Here is a 23,414-nt window from a genome sequence, read left to right on the forward strand (position 1 = left end):
TACCTTTGTCAATTGTCTCTGGGTAACAACTAAATATTACAAATAAATTAGAAAAACCAAAATATAATCACAAAATTCAATGGTCTTATGATAAAAGGGTTCTTCATTTTTTTTTTCTTTTTACCATTCCTTCTATTTTAGTTCTGGCTTTTGTCTCCTCTGCCTATTTTAATATATGAGTATCCCCCAAGATTCTGTATTTAGCCCTTTGCTTTTTTTTTTAACTCTATACTACTTCCTTGCAGTCTTTCATCTATTCCCATCACATCAGCTCTTCTTCACCTCTTCATGCACTCCTCTCAAACTGCCAGCCTGCTGCACATCTCCAACAGATGTTATATATGCCAAATGTGTCCGCAACAGAACATCTTTCCTTCAAATCAACCAGTGTCCGGATTTCACTCTGTTTATGACTTTACCATTCTCCAAGTTACTTGGGCATAAGGCTTTAGATTTTTTTTTAATCTTTTTTTTTTTTTTTTTTCTGCTGTACGCGGGCCTCTCACTGTTGCGGCCTCTCCCATTGCAGAGCACAGGCTCCGGACGCGCAAGCTCAGTGGCCATGGCTCACGGGCCCAGCCGCTCTGCAGCATGTGGGATCCTCCTGGACCAGGACACGAACCCGTGTCCCCTCCACCGGCAGGCGGACTCTCAACTACTGTGCCACCAGGGAAGCCCTAAAATCTTTTTCTTCATTTCCACACCATTCTCCTAAGTCCTCCACTGAAGATCAACCAGTTCAACTCCTGAAAATCTTTCAGTTTTGAGTGGCCCTAAATGTCACCTTAGGGATACTTTGTTTTGTCCCCCTATATGGGATACCTGTCAGAAAGCCTATGAATATGCTTTAAAGTATAGATTATAGTACCTAGAGAAAAGGTTGGTTCAGGGTCCAGAGAAGCTTGCAATTCACCATTTCCAGGAAACTCAAATATGCAGAGACTGTATCACACCGTAATTGAATAAAAATTAATGCATCTAGTGTACACACATGCTATAGTTAAAGGTTGTACATGTTTATCTTTGCATCACAGGTATAAAAAAAAGCAGAAAAGACTATGTTAAATGACTTTCACCACAATGACTATGTATTACGCTCATCAGTGACTACATTTCAGCCTTAATTTTTTAAGATTTAAATTTCTGACTCAATGATCAATGGTTATTTTCCCTACTAAATTTTTCATATCTTCATTGTGGCCCTTAACACATTTATAATACGAGTTTTCTTGTCTGTCTCCTAGGGCAAGAGTGTTCTATACAGGATTACATTTCATTCTTTTTTGTATTTCCAGCACTTAACACAGTGCCTGATCCAAAATGTGTGTTGGATGAATTAACTTATATTGACTATTAGTCAATAAAGTTATGGTGACTTTTCTATTACTAAGAATAAAAAAAGATACTGTGCTCAACTGTGTTATTAAAAATTGGAATGTAAAAGGAGTTAACTTTTTTCCAAATAAAAATAGAAACAGTTCTAAGACTCCTTTGTTATATTTATAAACCCTTTTTAATCTGGCTACTCTTTGTCAATGTCTTAAAACTTCAAGTATCAATATTTGAGAGTTGGCTGCATCCTCCTTTTAGTACTGCCAATTTGTTCTTTCCTCAAAAATTCATCAAATCTCATTCATTGCTCCAGTTCAAAATATAAATGTTCATATTTGAAAATAACATTTAATATCCAAATATTCTAAAATTATAATTGTTAGACTAATCTCACTAAAAGACCAACTAGTTGAGGCTTTCAATACCTTCTTCATGTTTGTCTTAATAGAAGAATAAAGGAGAAAAAGATGTAAAAGCTTACAGGAAAAAAATCCATTTGCTGATTAAAGACAATATTCAAAATCAATGAAAAAATATATATTTTTTTAATTCACTGTTTTGCCACAGAACCAGTTAAAGCAAGATCTTTGGACTTAAAATAGTAATGTCTAAAATTCAAACGTAGGGCATTTATATTTTTGCGATGTAAACTTCTTTCATCCCCTGAACTTAAGTCAGGTCTATTTCAAACACAAATTCCTTGGTTGGGGACTTTTAAAAAATGTTTTTGGAAACCAGCAATCACTATCTGCCAAACCTGATGCAGTATATGTGGTACAGAATAGGGACAATGGATGTGAGATACAAAGATAATCCACAAATAGACCCGACTCTGTGGAAATAAGAACAAAAGAGGACCAGGCAGAAGTAAACAATCAACCTCATCCCAAAAAGAGTGGGAAAGACACAGGCCACCTCCAGTTAAGGAAAGAGCCTCGAGCCAATTGTATTTGACTCTCAGACAGTAGGCATTTTAATAAACACCTGGATTATCTAGCTTTGAAAGTAAAAGAAATATGAACAAAAACGCTCTAAGATTACAAACTTAAGAAAGGAAGTGTCAGTATTATGCAGCATTTGGCAGAGATCTTTGGAGGCTTGAGCGTGCATTTGTGTATGATGAAACTGACCCAGAACTGTCTTCGTGAGGCATGGGGATGAGGAGTTGGCTCCTCCTCTAGGACCTACTGAGTCTACTGAGAGGCAGAAATGGAACAGCCATTCATTCAGACCATCCTGATTCGGTTCCTTCATTTTTATTAGATGATTTCAAACCTGTTTTGTTTGGTTACATTGGTTGATTTCAAAAGTCAATCTATTTGCTTTTAATCAGCAAAATCACTCTGTCCTCCAGGACAATGGCAGAGAATATGACCTCATATATTTCACTACCTCCAACTGTTATCAAAATCAAAGATACAAAAAGTAACATTCCCAAAGGATGATAGCCTAAACAATATGTAGTTTATTCATCTCTGTAATTTGCCTAGATTTTAATCCTGGATCAAACCAAAACGTCATTCATTAAGCCGAAAAAATATGTGGACAGTATTTTTGTGGTGTGTGTGTGTTTGGACAAGTTTCTCTACTCCAATAAAATTGCTTTTACTGAATTGGGCTTTCTTGTGATGCCCTCTGTTTACTTGCTTTTGGTTTTATGGGTGAGATATATTGCGGAAGTTGTCTCTCACATCACTCAGCCAGCCCTTCATAAGCTCCAAGGGAGATTTCCTCAGACCGTCAGTGCAAGGAAGAGCTTTGCCTCTCCTAATCAAATGACACATTCTTATTTTATAGACCATTCAAGTCCCATGAGTACCTGCCCATGTAAGGAAATTTATTCAATGAAGTTTTCATTTTCATTTTAACTTCTTTTATCTCTTCTCAAATGAATTTAAAATAAGAACACTGTAAAAGACTCACCATTAAAGTGGAATGCTTTTAGTTAAATATATATATATATATATATATATATTTTTTTTTTTTTTTTTTTTTTCTGTATGTTTCCAGAGAGATGAACCAAACTACGGCCTCTGAGGTTTCCTGCCTTCTTAAAACAATCAGGTCTCCTTGAAGGGACCACTTAGTAACAGTTCTCCTAGCTCTAATATTTCACTTCACCTCATCTTTTGTGCATAAAATCGTATCAGTTGACTGCCCTTGACCAACTTGGGTCCTCAGTCTTCTTGATCAATGATTCCTGGCCTGAAAATTTCTAACATCACCATGTGCCTGCTCTTTGTCTGGCACCCATCTCTGTCCTGAGTCATCTTACCCCAAGCTGTGCATCAACTACACCAGCTGCCTCTACCTTGATCAATCTGGCAAACAGGAAGAAATGGCCAAAACAAAAAACAAAAAAAAAAGAAAGCAAGACTTACAAATTTATGAGAAAAAAAATAGTCCTAAAACTCAGTTTGATTATACTTTACCTAGATACCTTCAGAAATCCAAATTGCCTTATATGTGTATTCATGCACTTTATTTAAAATGTAAAATATAAATGCCATTCAGAAATTTTAGATACAACTGAATTCAAAAGGAGATAATATTCTAGTAAATGCTCTCTTTTCTCTGGATATTACCTTCAGAAAAATCTACCCTGAAATATAGACAATTTAAATATTATCTTCAAAAAACTGTTACCCTCTATGGACAGCCATGTGTAAATCAATGAAGTTAGAACACTCCCTCACACCATACACAAAATATAAACTCAAAATGGCTTAAAGACTTAAATATGAGACATGACACCATAAAACTCCTAGAAGAGAACATAGGCAAAACATTCTCTGACATAAATAGCACTGATGTTTCTTAGGTCAGTCTCCCAAGGCAATATAAATAAAATCAAAAATAAACAAATGGGACCTAATCAAACTTATAAGCTTTTGTACAGCAAAGGAAACCATAAACAAAAACAAAAGACAACCTACAGACTGGGAGAGAATTGCAAATGATGTGACCAACAAGGGCTTAATTTCTAAAATATACAAACAGTTCATACAACTCAATTTCAAACAACAAACAACCTAATCCAAAAATGGACAGAAGACCTAAATAGACATTTCTCCAAAGAAGACATGCAGATGGACAACAGGCACATGAAAAGATGCTCACCATCACTAATTATTAGAGAACTGCAAATCAAAACTACAATGAGGTATCACCTCACACCAGTCAGAATGGCCATCATCAAAAAGTCTACAAATAATAAATGCTGGAGAGGACGTGGAGAAAAGGAAACCCTCTTGCACTGTTGGTGGGAATGTAAATTGGTGCAGCCGCTATGGAGAACAGTGTGGAGGTCCCTCAAAAAACTAAAAATAGTTACTGTCTGATCCAGCAATGCCACTCCCGAGCATATATCTGGAAAAGATGAAAACTTTAATTCGAAAAGATACATGCACCCCAATATTCAGGGAGGCACTTTTTACAATAGCCAGAACATGGAAGCACCCTAAGTGTCCATCCACAGATGAATGGATAAAGAAGATGTGACACACAGACACACACACACACACACACACACACACACACAATGGAATATTAGTCAGCCATAAAGAAGAATGAAATAATGTCATTTTCAGCAACATGTATGTAGAGATTATCATACTAAGTGAAGTAAGTCAGACAGAGAAAGATAAATATTATGATACCACTTTTATGTGGAATCTAAAAAATAGTACAGATGAACTTATTTAAAAAACCCAAACTCGGGCTTCCCTGGTGGCGCAGTGGTTGAGAGTCCGTCTGCCAATGCAGGGGACACAGGTTCGTGCCCCGGTCTGGGAAGATCCCACACGCCGTGGAGCAGCTGGGCCCGTGAGCCATGGCCGCTGAGCCTGCGCGTCTGGAGCCTGTGCTCCGCAACAGGAGAGGCCACAACAGTGAGAGGCCCGTGTACCACAAAAAACAGAAAAAACAAAAAAAAACAAAACAAAAAACCCCCAAACTCACAGACATAGAAAACAAACTTATGGTTACCAAAGGGGAAGGGGGGAGGGATAAATTGGGAGTATGGGATTAACAGATGCACACTACCATATATAAAACAGATAAACAACAAGAATTTACTGTATAACACAGGGAACTATATTCAATATCTTGTAATAAACTGTAACAGAAAAGAATAGAAAAAAGGAATATACATATATACACATATACACACATATATATATGTATAACCAAATCACACTGCTGTACACCTGAAACTAACACAATATTGTAAATCAACTATACTCCAATTTTAAAAAAACCTGTTATTCTCAAGCTACCCAGTACATATATGCACTTGCCATTAATGTGTAGGTGGAAGAAAAGCAAATTCTAATGTAAGCTCAAAAGAAACATTAATAGAAAAATAACAAGTGAAAAAAAATATTTAAGAACTGTTTTATTTCAGATTATCAAAGTTTCTTTAAGGAAGCAGTCATTCAACAGTTACTTCCTAAGTCATTCTATAAGGTCAGCATCACCTTGATAGCAAAGTCAGAAAAAAGATAATAAAAGCAGAAAAGAAAACTACATACAAATACCTCTCACAAATATCAATGTTAAAATCCTCAACAAAATACTAGCAAACCAAATTCAGTAAAATATTAAAAGAATTATATACCATGACCATGTAGGATTTATTCCTGGAATGCAAGGATGGTTCAACATATGAAAATCAATCAACGTAATACACCACATTAATAGAATGAAAGGAAAAAGCCATATGATTATTTCAATTGAAGTAAAAAAGCATGTGACCAAATTCAACACCTTTCATGATAAAAACACTTAACAAACTAACAATAGAAGCAAATGACCTCAACATAATCAAGGGTTACTGTACTGATAAATACAGTGTCATGTTTAGATTAATAACCTACGTCAAGGAAACCAGACTCATTAAAAATCTCCACAAGGAGTACTTACCTGCCAAGATTTTCTTGAACTGTCTAAACCATACGTCACAGTGGTCTTCACTTAAATTAATAAGATCAAGTGTAGAATCCTTTAATTTATTTTGTTCCTTTTTCAAACATATGAAGAGTGTGATTCCTAATAAAGTACCACTTCTCTGCTGTTTAACTGAATAACGTCGTTTCAGTTTGACAGAGAATATGTCTTTGAGTTCAATAAATTCTTCTTTATGTAGAAAATTATACTTGGAATCACCTGAAAAGAAAATAAATTTTCTAATCAAAACCACTGCGTCTATAACTTATATGTATGAATAATAAATAGTGAAAACCCAGAAAATCTTTATCATCTGTTATTTTACTGATTATGCTTTATGTCAAGTTCTGTATGAGATGGGTGGGGAAAAAAAAGAAAAATTTGGTCTATTTTCCCATAAATAGAAGAAATGGAAGGGAGTGTCTGCCACACAAGGCCTAGGACATTCAGAATCTGAGAATATTCAATGTATGAAGAATTCCAGGAACATAAACAAAGCAACATTTCAATAATAGTAAGTTAGTATCATGCAAGAGGCTTCCTGGTACTTACAAGGACAGAGTAAAGTAATGCAATGCAAAGAAGAGAATTCACTAACAGAAGTGAGTTTATGACAGGTTGTTGAAGGCAACATGTAAAGGAAAGAAAATTTACATTCTAGGGAAAGTAACACACGTGCAAAAAGGAAACAGAGCAAGATTACTGTGAGTAGAAAGCATTATGAATGCCTGCTATTCTAAAAAGAAAGATCCACCTGAATCTTACTATAGTCAGACTTTATTTTATAGTGGCATGAAATTTTACTGGTTATGTTTAAACACAGGTCAGAAAATACTTGTTGTTGTGATAATGGACTATTTCAACTGACTCTCAAAGTAGAAGTGTTTTATACTTTAAAAAAAAGTACTTTCAAAACTTCCACTCTGGCCAACATGGAATCACAGGGAATGCTTTTACCTTCTGCCTGAAACAACTAAAAGAGCACACCAGAGAAAGAAAACATCAGTTTCAGACATGGGACATTAGGTAGCACAGAACAGTGATCCCTGAGAGAGGGAAAACAAAGAAGCCATATGATTACAAGCCGACTGTCCCAGGCCACAGGGAGTGGAACCCTGGTGGAGCCTGGTTGTCTCCCTGAGTTGAGGAGGATTGAGGAGCCAGGAAAGCCAAGATGACTTAGAGTTCACTTGGAAAATTATTATAAAAAAGAGAGCTGCACAGAAAGAGAAGTCTGTAGATCTGCCCCCTGAATCTTCAGCTGAGCATGGATCTGTATACGTGTGAGGCCAGGGAAAGAATTACCCAAAGGGGCCTCCCTGGTGGCGCAGTGGTTGAGAGTCCGCCTGCCGATGCAGGGGATGCAGGTTCGTGCCCCGGTCTGGGAGGATCCCATATGCCGCGGAGCGGCTGGGCCCGTGAGCCATGGCCGCTGGGCCTGCGCATCCGGAGCCTGTGCTCCGCAACGGGAGGGGCCACAACAGTGAGAGGCCCGCATACCGCAAAAAGAAAAAAAAAAAAAAAAAAGAATTACCCAAAGGATTAGAGAGAACAACACTCAGAGATCACACGGGTGTTTCCACCAGCCAAAGTGGAAAAATAATGAAATTCGTGGGACTTTGAGAGCAAGCCTCAAAAGGATTCAAGTGTTTCCAAGTAACTTAACATCCCAGAAAAAAGCTCAAGAGTATTTAATGGAGCTGCAATGAACATTTTGGTACATGACTCTTTTTGAATTATGGTTTTCTCAGGGTATATGCCCAGTAGTGGGATTGTTGGGTCATATGGTAATTCTATTTTTAGTTTCTTAAGGAATCTCCATACTGTTCTCCATAGTGGCTGCATCAATTTACATTCCCACCAACAGTGCAAGAGGGTTCCCTTTTCTCCACACCCTCTCCAGCATTTATTGTTTGTAGATTTTTTGATGATGGCCATTCTGACTGGTGTGAGATGATATCTCATTGTAGTTTTGATTTGCATTTCTCTAATGATTAATGATGTTGAGCATTCTTTCATGTGTTTGTTGGCAATCTGTATATCTTCTTTGAAGAAATGTCTATTTAGGTCTTCTGCCCATTTTTGGATTGGGTTGTTTGTTTTTTGATATTGAGCTGCATGAGTTGCTTGTATGTTTTGGAGATTAATCCTTTGTCAGTTGCAGGACATGGAAGCAACCTAAGTGTCCAGCAACAGATGAATGGATAAAGAAGATGTGGCACATATATACAATGGAATATTACTCAGTCATTAAAAGGAATGAAACTGAGTTATTTGTAGTGAGGTGGATGGATCTAGAGACTCTCATACAGAGTGAAGTAAGTCAGAAAGAGAAAAACAAATACTGTATGCTAACACATATATATGGAATCTAAAAAAAAAAAAAAGAAAGAAAATGGTCAGAAAAACCGAGGGGCAAGATGGGAATAAAGATGCAGACCTACTAGAGAATGGACTTGAGGATATGGGGAGGGGGAAGGGTAAACTGAGATGAAGTGAGAGAGTGGCACGGACATATATACACCACCAAACGTAAAATAGATAGCTAGTGGGAAGCAGCCGCATAGCACAGGGAGATCAGCTCGGTGCTTTGTGACCACCTAGAGGGATGGGATAGGGAGGGAGGGAGATGCAAGAGGGAAGAAATATCGGGACATATGTATATGTATAACTGATTCACTTTGTTATAAAGCAGAAACTGACACACCATTGTAAAGCAATTATACTCTAATAAAGATGTTAAAAAGAAAAAGAAAAGTATTTACAGGAATATGAAAATACATAGCAACTCTAAATAGTAAAATTCACAATTGCTCTCATTCAATCAAAAATCAGTACACATGTAAAAAGGCAGAAAAATACCAGCCATGATAAGAGACAGAAATCAACAGAAACAGATGTAGAAATGGTACCAGAGCTAAAATAGCCCCAGGAAGCAGAGGCCCTCTCTCAGCTTTCTTAGCCCTTAAGTAGGCATAAAGATATTCTCAGACTTGAGCAAAAATTTTCAGGTGATTTAAGAAGTTCTTTCTCTGCATTCTCAGGGAGTTTGGGGGCCTTTCCCAACCATTCTGCAAACAGCCCAATTGCTCCCAAAGCACATGTACCACTGAAAAAGAAACAAAGACAAGTTCTTCTCTCAGTGTTTATGGCAGTGGGATAGGGTGAACCCAGGGGCAAATTTTCAGGCCTGTCCTTTCCTCAGAAAGCTCAAGCTTCAGGTCTGTGTACTGTCTACTTCTATTGTCACCCAGTGACCTGAGAATCAATACGCTCAAAGTATCACTTCAATGGGAAACATTTATATATTCTAGAAAATAAAACAGCCATCACTATTACACAATCATCACTTAATCAACAGAGTGAAAATAATGTATCATCAGAAGCCAAAATGTCCCACGCGCCTTCATGAACAGAGTGAGTCAACCCACCCACTTTTCTGTAAGTACTAATGGATTAACCCATGTTGGTAAGATTGACTTTTCTCTAGTTCAATGGCTCTCAATCTCTTTGGTCTCAGAGCTCATTTACATTCTTAAAGACTGAGGGCCCCAAATAGCTTTTGTTTATGTAGGTTATATCTATTGATATTTACTATATTAGACATTAAAACAGAGACTTTTTTAAACACAAGAATACAAAGCACACACTGCATTAGCCATCAGGACAAAGATGTCACCACATATCTCAGCCTCTGGAAAACTCAACTGTACCCTCGGGAGAGAATAAGAGTGAAAACAACAAATAACTTCTTAATAAAATTATGAAAATGGCTTTGACCTCCCAAACTCCCTGAGAGGGTCCTAGAACACATTTTGAAAATGCAGCTTGAGCATATTTTAGATTGTTTGTTCCCTTTGATCATATAATAAAGTTAGGACCTTTTACAGACTCAACTTTTCAATTAACTAAAATTCTTGTTTCCACTTGAATACTCCAAATTGTTACAGAATGACCAGTGAGAGTTCCTCCAATCTGCCTCCTTTGTTACAATATCTCAATAGCTTTGAAAATAACCTTTCTTTCTTATAACAGCATAGTGTTTCAAGCTCATCTGGATTCCTCAAGGAGCCCTGGTTCCTTCTCAGGAAGAATATCTTAGAAACTAAAAGCTGGACAGTATGTTATATATGAGGGAAACCAAGCTCTTTCACAGTAAATCATCATTAAGATATCTGCAGCTGGTGGGCTTAGTACAAGTTATTTGCACTTGTTGAGCAGGTAGGCATAAGGCCAGGGTCTCTAGAACAATTGGGAGGGGCCAGGAAGATCTTACATCCTTCCTCTACCTTCAAGAATGGAATCGGGGCTTCCCTGGTGGCGCAGTGGTTGAGAGTCCGCCTGCCGATGCAGGGGATGCGGGTTCATGCCCCGGTCTGGGAGGATCTCACATGCCGCGGAGCGGCTGGGCCTGTGGGCCATGGCCACTGAGCCTGTGCGTCCGGAGCCCGTGCTCCGTAACGGGAGGGGCCACAGCAGTGAGAGGCCCGCGTACCACAAAAAAAAAAAAAAAAGAAAGAAAAGAAAAAGAATGGAATGAAGCAGGCTTTCAAGGGTCCCGACAAATCCTCACCCTGTGGTATGTACTGTCTGTATGGCAAATGATACCTTGTGAAGTGTAAAGAAACTGGCCTCCCATATATGGGTGCTGCTGGGTGTCTGCTTCATACAGCTAAATGTTATAGATAGGTCATAGCACTTACCTACCCTAAAGGAATTTATATTGTTGATTATATCTGCGAGTACTTTTCCAAAAATCAGTTAAACAATCAATAAAGGTGAACATCTTTTATTTTTCATTTGTATTTCTTAAAAGAGTTGCCTCTACAAATGCATTTCCCTATTCTATTTGGTTGCTTGTCTATTTCTTACTGATTTGTAGGAGTCCTTCAAATATTCTTGAAATTAATCCTTTATTACATATGCATGATATATGTTACAAATAATTTCTTCTAGGCTAATCTTATAATATTCGTTATAACCTTGTGTCTCATATCAATTTGAGTACTTACGTAGTCAAACATACAGCAAATAAGAGCTTCGAGGAAGGGATGTAGAAAGGGAGGGAAGGACCACTGAGAAAAAAAAAAAGAGGGATGAAATATACACTTTTCACTCGACGTCCTATATTCATCTGAATTCCTTGCCGTGTGTGCTTTACTTTGGCAGTAAACAATTCAATGACTATTCCTAGTTAAACTCTCTTGTCAACTGCAAATTTAAAGATACTAAACCAACAGCCAAGATCCAACTTAGTAGTAAAAACTAGAAAAATTTACGGAAACAGGGCAAGAATACCTATTATCATTCTTACTACTCTCAATTATTCTGGACTTTCTGGTCACGATCATATATAAGGAAAATAAAATAAAAACAACTGATGGTGGACAGGGTAGAGAGACAGCTGAAACGATAACCATTTATAGATAGCATCACAATATATTCACAGAACTCAAAAGAATCAACTTAAAACCATTAGAACTAATAAGAATAGCCAGTAAGGAAGCTGGTTACAAATATATCAATACCTAGAAAGAAAGCATAATGGAGATAAAGAGATCCTATGCAAATTATTATCCAGGAACAAATTTAGCAAAATGATCCTGGACTTGCTTGGGTGGAAAAGGCCATTCAAAATAAACTGAGAGACAAAGAATTGAATAAACGAAGGCATATCAAGTTCGAAGATTACCTATTTTTATGCCAGCATTCTCATTGTTAATAACTACTTTAATGCAATTCCAGTCAAAATCTCAATGGTATTTTCTTTGATGTAAGGGGCAAGGCACCTAATCAAATGATTTGCAAATTTTCTTGGAATAAATATATTAATGAAGAAAATGTTTTAACAGTAATGAGGGGGAGTACAGACCCAGTCAGATAAAATACTATTTTATTTACTATAATAATTTAAACATCTAGGAATAGATAAATGAATGGTCCAAAGAAATACTTGTAAATATTTTAAGTCACTAATGTGATAATGGTAGTATCTAAGTTCAGTGGGAAATATTCAGTAAAAGGTGATTTAGAACTGGTTCATCTTTAAAAAAGAAAAGAAAAACTAGATCTCTATTTCATAATATACACCAATATTCCTAGATTAGAAAGAACTTTATATAATCATAAATTAGTAAAGCCATAGCATGGCAATAAAGGCAGACATCACAGAGACTGAGATACTCAACATAAAAGTTATTTAATGCCAATAAAGTCCTAAAGACCCATAAGCAGAAGTCACAAACAAAGGCCAACGGGGCAGAAATATTTGCAACATATGACAGTTAAATAATCTATTTAATCAAGAAAAGAAACACTTTAGTGGAAAAGTACATAAAAGGCCCAGGCAGGCATTTCACAAAAGAAGAAATGCAAATTGACCAATGAACATATGAGAAAGTTCAATCTAATTAGTAATCAAAGAAATGCAAATTAAAACAACAAGATACCATTTTTTGCCTTTTAGATTGGCACAAGATCAAAAATAATGCTCAGTGATGGTGTCGGTAAAGGGAACCAGTCCCAGCACTGGTGGGACTGCAAAAATGGTAACTGCTGGAGAACAAGTTAGGAATACGTATCAAAAGATTTCAAAATGTTAATTGCAGCATTTATAATAGCAAAAATATTTGAAGCAATATTCATGTTCTTCAATAGGAGAACAGTTTAATCATAATCTTCAACTCACAAATGAACAAATTAGATCTTTGTGTTCTAATCTGGAAAGACACTCATGTTAAGAGGTATGAATAAGTGAAATAAAAGCAAGTGACAAAATAATCTGAGAGATTTGATCTCACTTTCTTTAAAAGGAGAACAAACCCAAGGGGAAAATAAACAGTGGTTACCCATGAGAAGAGAGATATGAGGGAGTATAAGATTAAGTTTTTCTTAAAAACCTCCCTCTCTGTAGTCAGCATTACATTTTATATTTTTTTTTAATGGAGAGAAGGGAAAATGCCTTAAAATATGCATATTTTTGATCCAGCCATTTACTTCCAGGAATTTACCCTAAGGGAGTAACATGCACAATTTAGCTAAAAGAATGCTTACCCAAGCATTATTTGAGTGAAACTTGGAAACAACCTAAATATGAAATAACAGAGTATTGGTTCTGATAAATGAAGCAGAGTCATATACCAGAATGCAATTCAGTCATTAAAATGTAGAAATCTGACTAGAAAAGTGACTAAAACAGTGCACATTTCCATTACTGTTTTGTATATATTTACTGAACACATAATGCAGGTGGAATATATTTCCATATGCACATATGTATGAAGATGCATGTGAAAACTCGGAAGGAGAATGAGTTTGTGATTTAGTTTGCGTATATGAATTTCTAATTTTCCTACAATGAAAGTATTTCAATAATTAATTGAAAAAGATGATTTCCTTTGCTCATCCTAAAATAGTTCCTGATCATAGTTTTAATTGTTAAAATCCCATTTTCTGGGCTTCCCTGGTGGCATAATGGTTGAGAGTCCGCCTGCCGATGCAGGGGACACGAGTTCGTGCCCCGGTCCGGGAAGATCCCACATGCCGCGGAGCGGCTGGGCCCATAAGCCACGGCCGCTGAGCCTGCGCGTCAGGAGCCTGTGCTCCGCAACAGGAGAGGCCACAACAGTGAGAGGCTCGCGTACCGCAAAAAATCCCACTTTCTAAAATGTAAGGGTAGCTAATATTTAATGAGCATGTGCTATATCATTGTGCTATATCATTGCTATAAGCACTTTACATCTATTATCTCATTTAATCCTTAACCTGTGGATCTACTAACCTGAGGTAGATGCTTTTTCCTAAAAGAGAAGGAATTCAGGCCAGAGTGTTTACATAACTTGTCCACGGTCATACATCTGGTAGGGGCCAGATCCAAGATTTAAATCCAAGCAATTTGGCTGGTCTTTACCCACATTTCACATTAGTAAGGACCTTCTTCAAGTAAACACACACTCGTCTGACCCTCTGGATCTGTTTTTTATTCTAGTCAAACTTAAAACAGTAGGCAAACTATTATTCTGTCTCTAACTAGTCTGTAGGAAAACAGCAAACCACCAATGTCTTTTTTATTTATTTTTTAAAATAAATTTATTTATTTATTTATTTTTGGCTGCATTGAGTCTTCATTGCTGTGCATGGGCTTCTCTCATTGCGGTGGCTTCTCTTGTTTCAGAGCACGGGCTCTAGGTGCATGGGCTTCAGTAGTTGTGGCTCACGGGCTCTAGAGCTTAGGCTCAGTAGTTGTGGTGCATGGGCTTTGTTGCTCTGTGGCATGTGGGATCTTCCCAGACCACGGCTCGAACCCGTGTCGCCTGCATTGGCAGGAGGATTCTTAATCACTGCACCACCAGGGAAGCCCCACCGACGTGTCTTAACTGAGTAGTGGAGTTGATCCTTAAACAACTCAGGGCTTAGGGGTGCACCCTCAGCGCTGTCAAAAAATCCGCATATAATTTATAGCTGTCCCTCCGTATCCACGGTTCCCCCCATTCGTGGTTCTACACCCAAGGACGCAACCACCCGCTATTTACTATTTTTTTTTAAATCTGCATATATATGGATGTATGCAGTTCAAACCCATGTTGTTCAAGGGTCAACTGTATTTCATCTGAAACTTCAGGGTAACCTTCAAGGAAATGGAAGGTTAGATTGTAGCAACCAGGAGCTGACAGAAGTGAAAATTCTGAAAATCCCTGTAACTCTCTGAGTAGTATTTCTTGCTTTCCCTGCTCAGGCTTCTAATCTCTTCCCACATTTGCCCAATGATTCAAATTTGTGGTTTTCACATGGTCTCTTTGCCAGGGTAACAACAGGAAACTAAGAGGAAGAACTACAGATTTAGAACATTTTGTTTTCATTTGAAATGAAAATAAAGATAATTGATCTGTGAATAAAATAGTTTTTGTTTGTTTTACAAACTTCTAACAATATGCAAATGTTCTTCAGCACTCTCTTTTTCTCAGCAGCTACAGAGATCTCTCAGGTGCCAATTTCCTACATAGTAATTCTGGTCTACTATTCATTTCTCCAATGTTAATCATTTACATGACATGAGTAAATCTGCCCAGTTCTCTCTAATCACAGGATACACCTGATTTTGAATAAAACTGTTTCCTAACATATGTGAAGATGTGTATACTAGTTTTATAGAAAATTATTTTCTTCTTCTGAATATGGTCTTTAGGATTAAAACTTGTTAGAATTCTGTGAACTTGAATTTAAACTGGTTTTATTTAATGGCTTGGAACTGTCTAAATATTGTTTAATCCATCATCAGATTAGATGGTGCTTGTCTATGTCTTTGTTTTGTTTTTTGAAGTTCTTAAGATATAAGCAGTGGGCCAGCTGCTCTGCGGGGCAAACAGGACATTGGTTTCCAAGACTTGAAAGAGAGCTAAGGCCAAAGGGTCCTCAGGTTTCTAGGTGGAAAGCCCTCAGGCTAACCCCCAGTGAAGGCTGAAGGTTCTAGAGATCATCTAATAGGATAAGCTAAAAATCTAAGAAGGTCACTGTTTCTCCTCAACCCCCATACCAAAACACTTACTCTTTGGGACACATTTAGAAAATACAAATATTTATGAGAAACATGATTAAAGAGAAAAAAAAAAGAGAAAATAAACCATATTCAGAGTGAAGAGTACTGTTTTAGGGTCTATAAAAATTGACCACTTATCTATACCCCTTTATAAGTAATACCTTAAGAATGACTCAGACTCTCTTTATTATCTATGTGAATCAGAAAAATACTGCTTTTGATTTATAACCTATTTTATTTGTAAATTTATAAATGCTGAAACATATTTAGGTCTTTTATCTCTGCTTACTTTTTCATCTGCAAGATAGCTGCTTCGATCCCCACACCAGCCACCTCTGTTATAGTATACAACCAGTTTCTGCCATGTATAAAAGCAAATGTTTTCATGATGTGGCAAAAGCCACATTTCCATGTACAACCTAACACATGCAGACAGTATGTAGAAGAAGAGTTAAAAAAATTTTTTTTAATTTAAAAAAAACATACTTCGGGGGGATGTAGTTTAAATATAACTTTAATTTTACCTTAATGTTAAAATATAGCTTTATTGGTGAAAAATATGAAGTCAAACTTTATCCATAAATTGATATTTGATAATAGTAGATAAAAATATGAGAATCATTTATAGATACTTTCTCAGATTATGAGAATTAAAACCTTACAGATGATATATATTTATATATGTTTTTCTTTGTGGCAAGTGGTTTATTATTTGAAATCTATTGGTTCATTAGGATCATATTGGTGATAGCTAGTTGTTTCAGAACATTAACTGTCCTCTCACATTACTTACATAGATGCTGGGGACCATCTGTTCCAGCATGGGATTTAAGTATACGTCTATTGGATATCATGCTATTTATTTAATTCAGCACCCACTTCCTATTGTTGTATTTTCTTGGGGGGAAAAGTCAATTTAATTACAAGGAATAAAGATAACCTCTCCTGGCAGGTTACCCTGTCACCATGAAAGCAAAGCAGGACCTGCTTAAAGTAGGTTACAGCGGTTAACAAGAAGAGTAAAACCAACACTTAAGAATATTTAGCAAAGGTTTAACAGAAATAGAACAGTGAATGGCACTTTTAAAAATATTACCGTAAGCCCAGGCCTTGTCTAAATCAATCTTGGCACATCTGTCTGATGCAGACCGTAAACAGGATTAGAGATGGATTTATCTGCTTGGCGCTAATTGCACTCACAGTTCCTGCACATGTCCACTCTTTAAAATAATGCCTGAAAAACAAGCCTGCCTGATAGATGGCTCCCACAACAGAGTGTAGACACACACTTATGGTATATTAGATGGTTAAGCAATGTGATGTCTAACAATTTTTTTTCCAGCTCTTCAGAATTACTTATCTAATCCCCTAATTAAAAATACAAAATTCTGTTTGAATACACCACATACTGAGATAAATCTGTGAAGCAAGGGACCAATAAATTTGAATACACTTTAACTGTAAGAAGAAAACACAATTTAATTGTTAATAATCAGGTTAAACCAGGGTTTAAACAAATAGGGCTGCACCAGTAATTTACTGAAAAACCATCACAATGCATTGCTATCCTCAAGAATTATGACTTAACATGTTAGCATAAAAGTTTAAGTTCCTAAATACATACACTTATCAAGAGTGACAAGAAATAGAATTATCTAGTAAAAGAATTATAGAGGAAGTTCTAAACTTATCACTTACGGAGAGATAAATGTCAATCCCATACCAAAAAGTCACATTTTTGTCATACCAAATAAAAAATTAATGCTCAATTTCTTATCTGCAATTTTTTTTCCCACGTAGTTATTTCTATAATGTGTAAACAGCTTAGGTACTTCTCTTAAGAACTAAGCACCTGGAGATACATAGGTACTTTTGCATGAAGTCCAAAATGAACTAATCAGGCAAAAAATTAAATATTATTCTTTGTTTTGATGATTTGAAATACAGACAATATGTAATTCTTTATTCAAAACAACAGTTAATGCCTATGATACAGAGTGACATTAACAATTTTAAATTACATAGTCTGTTTAATCACGAATACCACATAAAATCAGTATTTTAAAAATCAGTATAATTGAAAATTTAGGTTGACTTCCAATCATAGACAATCTTCTGTTCTAAAGCTCTTTTCTTGATACATAATTTACTCATGTTCCATATATCTTAGTGAGCTCTTAGAAATCAGGTTTTTTTTCCTATATCTACCATTAATAAAAGTATATCTATACTTATACTGTTGTTTCATACAGACAAATAATGGAGAAATTGGCAAATTAAGTCAATCAATTAGATATTCTCAATGTGTAGTCTCAGAAGGTATATAGGGTCAACATGATTTTTATAATAATACTAGAGATGTTATTTGCCTTTTTCACTGTGCTGACATTTGCACGGATGGTGAAAAGGCAATAGTGGTTAAAACTCCTGGTGTCACCATGAATCAAGGCAGTGACACTAAATTCCATTACTAATTGTTGCATCCTTCATCATCTCAAACTCACAGTTTAAAAAAAAAGTTTCACTTACCTGTCCTTGATGAAGCAGTAACACTTTAATTTTTTTTTAAATCTCTGCTCTTTAGTATATTTCTTTTTAATATTATGTGTGGTGAAATAGGAAATGTGCAAAAAGCATTTCTGCTACAAATGAAAGTGGTGGCTCTCTCCAGGAAAAGCACTTATACCCTTTGCATTATGACTAGCTGGATTTTGTGGAAGACCATTTTTGCTTGAAAGAGGGACTCACAGACTATGGTATTCAGACATGAATATTTGGTAAATGTTTTCTGGGAATTGAGCAAAGTGAGCCAGTCACTCAAGCAAAACAACTGAGAATATTTGTTGTCACTGATAAAATTCCAGCCTTCAAGCAAAAATTAGAATTTTGTAAAACTTGTATCTGTCACGGTGAGCTTGACAGCTTCCCAATATTTAAAGAATCTTATGATGAGATTGGCAGTGCTGTTAGTGTATCTGATATTTTAAACATATTACATAAAATGTGTCAACATTTGGAAGCTCTATATAACTCAGTAGACCAAATTTTCCAAATAGTCAATGCAGGATATTATAAAATCATGCATAATGAAAGATTCATTCAAAGTGCAAGACGGACCAATAAATTTTCAAATAGCAGACTACAAAAGGTTAATTGATGTCTTCAGATCCTGCTTTGTAACTAACATTTAAGAAATTAGCACTTACCAAGTTTTACTGTAGTATCAAAGAAGGATATCCACAATTACCTGAAGACATTATTAAAATATTTCTCCTTTTCTAAGCAAACATCTGTGTGAAACTGGATTTTCCTTATACACTTTAACAAAAACAAGATATTCACAACAAACTGAGTGCAGAAGCAATCTTGAGAATTCAGCTGTCTTTTATTAAGCCTTCTATTAAGGCTATTATTAAAGAAGACTTCTATAAAAGAGATTTGCAAACTGTAAAGCAGTCAAGAAAGTGGCATTGAGTTTTTATTGTTTTGGAAAATGGTTATTTTTAGTCAAAATATTATTTATGTTAAAATGCAATGCATTTATTGCTGTTATTTTTAATGAATAAATATTTTGAATGTTTAATCTCTAACGTGATAAATATCAATGGGTATAACTTATATAAACAAAAGCTCCTTGTGGTTTTCAATAATTTAAGAGTGTAAAGGGGTCCCAAGACCAAAAAGCTCAAGAACCCCTGGTCTATCTATAATGTTGTAAAGATAGGCCTAACCTTAAGAAAATGCAGCCTAAAGATGTCATGATTCACGCACTTATCTTTCATCATCTTGTATCAAACAACTAAGATTATATCATTAATTTTTTTAGACTGTTTATGCAACAAGTCCCTATTACATACAAAACCTAGTGAAATAAAAGAAAAATTCAAAATTTCATATTCTGTATTTCATATTCTATAGCATGACTTTATCATGCAATTGATTGGGCTCTGTCATTTTCACTTCAGCAAGAGCACTCACGTGCATCTATTGGGACTATGTTTTACTCAATTTTACTATCTACTTATATATTTACCCCTGTCATTTTATACACCTACTTCCATTTCTATTCCTTAGGAAAAACATTTATAAATGGGGAGTCTCTGAGAATGGCACCAACAGAAAATATGACATTAATTGAGTCATGTTAATCTTATAATCTAGTCTTTTTTGGCATTATCAGTTCAGTTATGTATATCAATTCACAGGATTTACAGTTCACATATATCCTACTAGATGACTTTTGCAGATTCCCCATGAACCTCAGAAGTACAGTAATCGGTCTTCCTTTTTCTAGTTTCTCAGTAATTCACTTCAACAATATCTTTACCGTCCTCCTCATCTCTAATCTCTGTATCCCAGCATCTAGCTCAATGCTTCAAACACAGGCTAGGTTTCCAATAAAAGTTTGTTATTGACTGTATTTACCATCAATCAGATAATATCTTAATGATAGTGTATGCATTTCAACCTCTGAACCTTTGCTCCTTCATTACCCAGCAAATGGAAGGCCTTCGTGACTCTAGTCTTTTCAAACATTAACCATCTGTCAAAGCACACTGAGCCCCTCCTCCGAGAAACATCCTTCATTTTCCAGTCCCTCTGAACTCCTCTGGCCCAGTACTACTCAGCTGAAATGCAGTCACATATCAGAAGTTCCTAACTTCAGAGAGGTGAAGGCACAAAGGTCCTTCAAAGCCTTTTAAGAACTTATCAACAAGTTACATATATATTTTTTCCACACTAGTTAAATGGTGGTTTTAAAAAACAGCAGTGGGGGAGGGATTAGAGATAGATCAGACTGTAATAGTTTAGGATAAATCCAAAAGCTTATTTCTTCAACAGGTCTGAACACCTAACATTCCAGGTACTTCTGTGTAGATATTAAAATGCTAATATTAACATAGCGATCTCCATGGACAACTGTTTCTAAGAGAACAAAGGTTAAGGAGTTCTTCATCTTTCATGGCCTGGAACTTGCTGGACTGTGGAAATAGGACCAAATCTAAGCTACAATGATGGCTTCTATTGCCAGTATCTAAGGATAATGCCTGCATATGGGCTTCCTGCCTGGTAAAGGCCCTTACATCTCACAGTCCAAGCTGGCTCACTGATACTCTTTTCTTCTGAGGACCTCAAAGACAGTCACAATGACTTCGTTTTCACCTCTGCCATTACTAGCAATCAATGCCCTACCTATGAAGGTCCCATCCCCCATCACCTCATAGTAGTCACAATGAAGTTACCACACAGCCCTCCAGATAATCTAAAGGGTTTTGCTACTGAGAGACACTAAAAGGCTCACTTTTATAGCACTCCCATTCAGTTTTACCTTCAAGACTGTCATTATTTGCTCCTAAGAAGCCTAAAAAGTATTCAGAATAACTACTGTAAATCTGGGGTATCTGAAATTAGCACATGCAGATCCGTGTTGCTGGTAGGAAACAGAACCATTACATGAGAGACTAAAAGAAGTAATAATTTTCACGTGATGAAGATTGATCTTAGTACCAGGAAGGGAAAAGTTCAGCTGAAGAGCCAAGACAGCTAGGAAGAGAATGCCACCATCCTGACCATCCAGAAATGAACTGGAAGAAATTCACCTATCAGCCTCCAGGACACCTGAACTTATCATTAGGCCGCCTTCCAGATGCCAGAAATGGCACATCTGTGGTCAAGGAACCACTGTGTGTGTGAAGGAAGCAAGGGGGGAGAATAAACAGAAATTGTCAGAAGCTACTTTTATACTGAACATACAAAAGTAAACTTAAATACAAACATATTCACAATAGCCAAAATATGGAAACAACCTAAGTGTCCATTGATGGATAAATGGATATAGAAAATGTCACACACACACACACACACATACATACACACACACGCACACACAGTGGAATATTATTCAACCATAAAAAGAATGAAATCTTGCCTTTGGGATAACATGGATGGAACATTGAGGGCATTATGCTAAGTGAAATGTCAAAGAAAGACAAATACTGTATGATCTCACTTGTATGTGGCATCTTAGAAAACAAAAACCACAAGCTCATAGACAGAAAATGGACTGGTGGTTGCCAGAGGCAAGGGGTAGGGGGTAGGCAAAATGGGTGAGGAAAGTCAAAAGGTAAGAACGTCCAGCTTTAAAATAAGTCATGGGGATGATGATACAGTCATTCAGCATGGTGACTGTAGGTAATAATATTGTACTGCATATTTGATAGCTGCTAGTAGAGTAGATCTTAAAAGTTCTTATCACAAAAATTAAAATTTTGTGACTATGGTGATGGATGTTAACTAGACATCGTGGTGATCATTTCAAAATATAAACAAATATTGAATCATTATGTTGTACATCTAAAACTAATATATGTTACACGTCAACTACACCTTAAAAATACACATTTGAGATATTCTAAAAATATTTGTAAATCCTTATTAATTTGATGAGGATTTGTAGGCCTAGACTTAGTGGAGACAAAGGGAAAGTGATAAACAATTTTAATGCAGCTGATCATGGTTTTACTAAAAAATTCCAACTTAATAACTTTCAAGACAAAGTCCATGTTTATTTTTAATATGCTAGGCACCTGGGCGATGTAGCCCTTTATTTCATTTCCACCATTAAAAGCATATAGTTGACAAACATGTTTAGTTTCTGTTTTGTTTTTGGCATTCAAAAACTCTAGATAAGTAAATCCAGTGAGAATTGATTCACTAAGAAATATTAAAATGAAGTTACCAATAAAATGTAGTCAAATATCTTAACTTTTAAATTTATTTTCAGTTGGACTTAGGCAAAATGTAAAAAAAAAACATTACATCTTAATAAACACACATACAAAAACTATAAATTATGCTAGTCAGTTGATACCATTTAGGCTCCTCTTCACAAAAAATATGACCTTCTACCTACCTATTTGAAATGAAATTTTTAAAGCCATTTTGGAGTAGAAATTAGAAGTTAATTTTTTTCTGAAAAAGGCTTAAATTGATTCAAAGAGCCTGATATGAAAATAAGCTCAATGTTTGACCTTGATGTTCTACATATATGGTATTTATTCAGTTATGTTCCCAATTAAAGAGTTTTAAAGTAATAGTTTCTTCTCCATGCCTTTCGTTATAATTTTTATCACATAATTAGTACTATGATAAAAGGCCAAAATTAAAGGTAAAGGTAAGAAAGTATTACTTTGATAATGTGAAAATGTTAAAGAAAATTCGAACATTTTAGATCAAGTATATACTTAATTACACCATACAGCATATAATCGAAGCAAAATAGCTTGTAGGATTACAGCAAGCCATCTTCTCCACTGTGCTGTAATACTACTGTCAGTAATTTTTTTAGAAAGATAAATTTGATATCAATACGATGTGACACAACTGCATCAAACCTTAATTTCACTCACAGTAAGAAGTCACAGGATTAAATAACACTGTGCAGTCTTTTAGAAAAGTTTATTGCTTCCAGATGGATTCAAGTTTCCTTTCAGCCCCGATTACATCTAATATGCACAGGGTGCCAACATTATAAAGGACAGAGTCAAAAATATCATTTATATAGATAGCAAGGGGAAGGGTGGAGGAACACTGGCTTCTA

General features: G+C 36.0%; 1 protein-coding gene across 4 annotated transcripts in view; it reads right to left on the reverse strand.

The window, feature by feature from the left end:
• Positions 1 to 23,414, reverse strand: part of CERKL (CERK like autophagy regulator) — a gene marked incomplete at its 5' end in the record, with an annotated part of 157,365 nt that overhangs the window by 105,692 nt on the left and 28,259 nt on the right. For all 4 annotated transcript variants that reach the window (XM_082631183.1, XM_082631182.1, XM_082631181.1 and 1 more), the window contains one exon: positions 6,256 to 6,498. In XM_082631183.1, coding sequence (XP_082487309.1) covers positions 6,256 to 6,498 — 243 coding nt within the window. The remainder of the gene's footprint in view (positions 1 to 6,255; positions 6,499 to 23,414) is intronic.

Source organism: Mesoplodon mirus (genome assembly GCF_964341445.2).
Source record: "Mesoplodon mirus genome assembly, chromosome: 8".
In the NCBI taxonomy this organism is placed as follows: Eukaryota; Metazoa; Chordata; class Mammalia; order Artiodactyla; family Ziphiidae; genus Mesoplodon; species Mesoplodon mirus.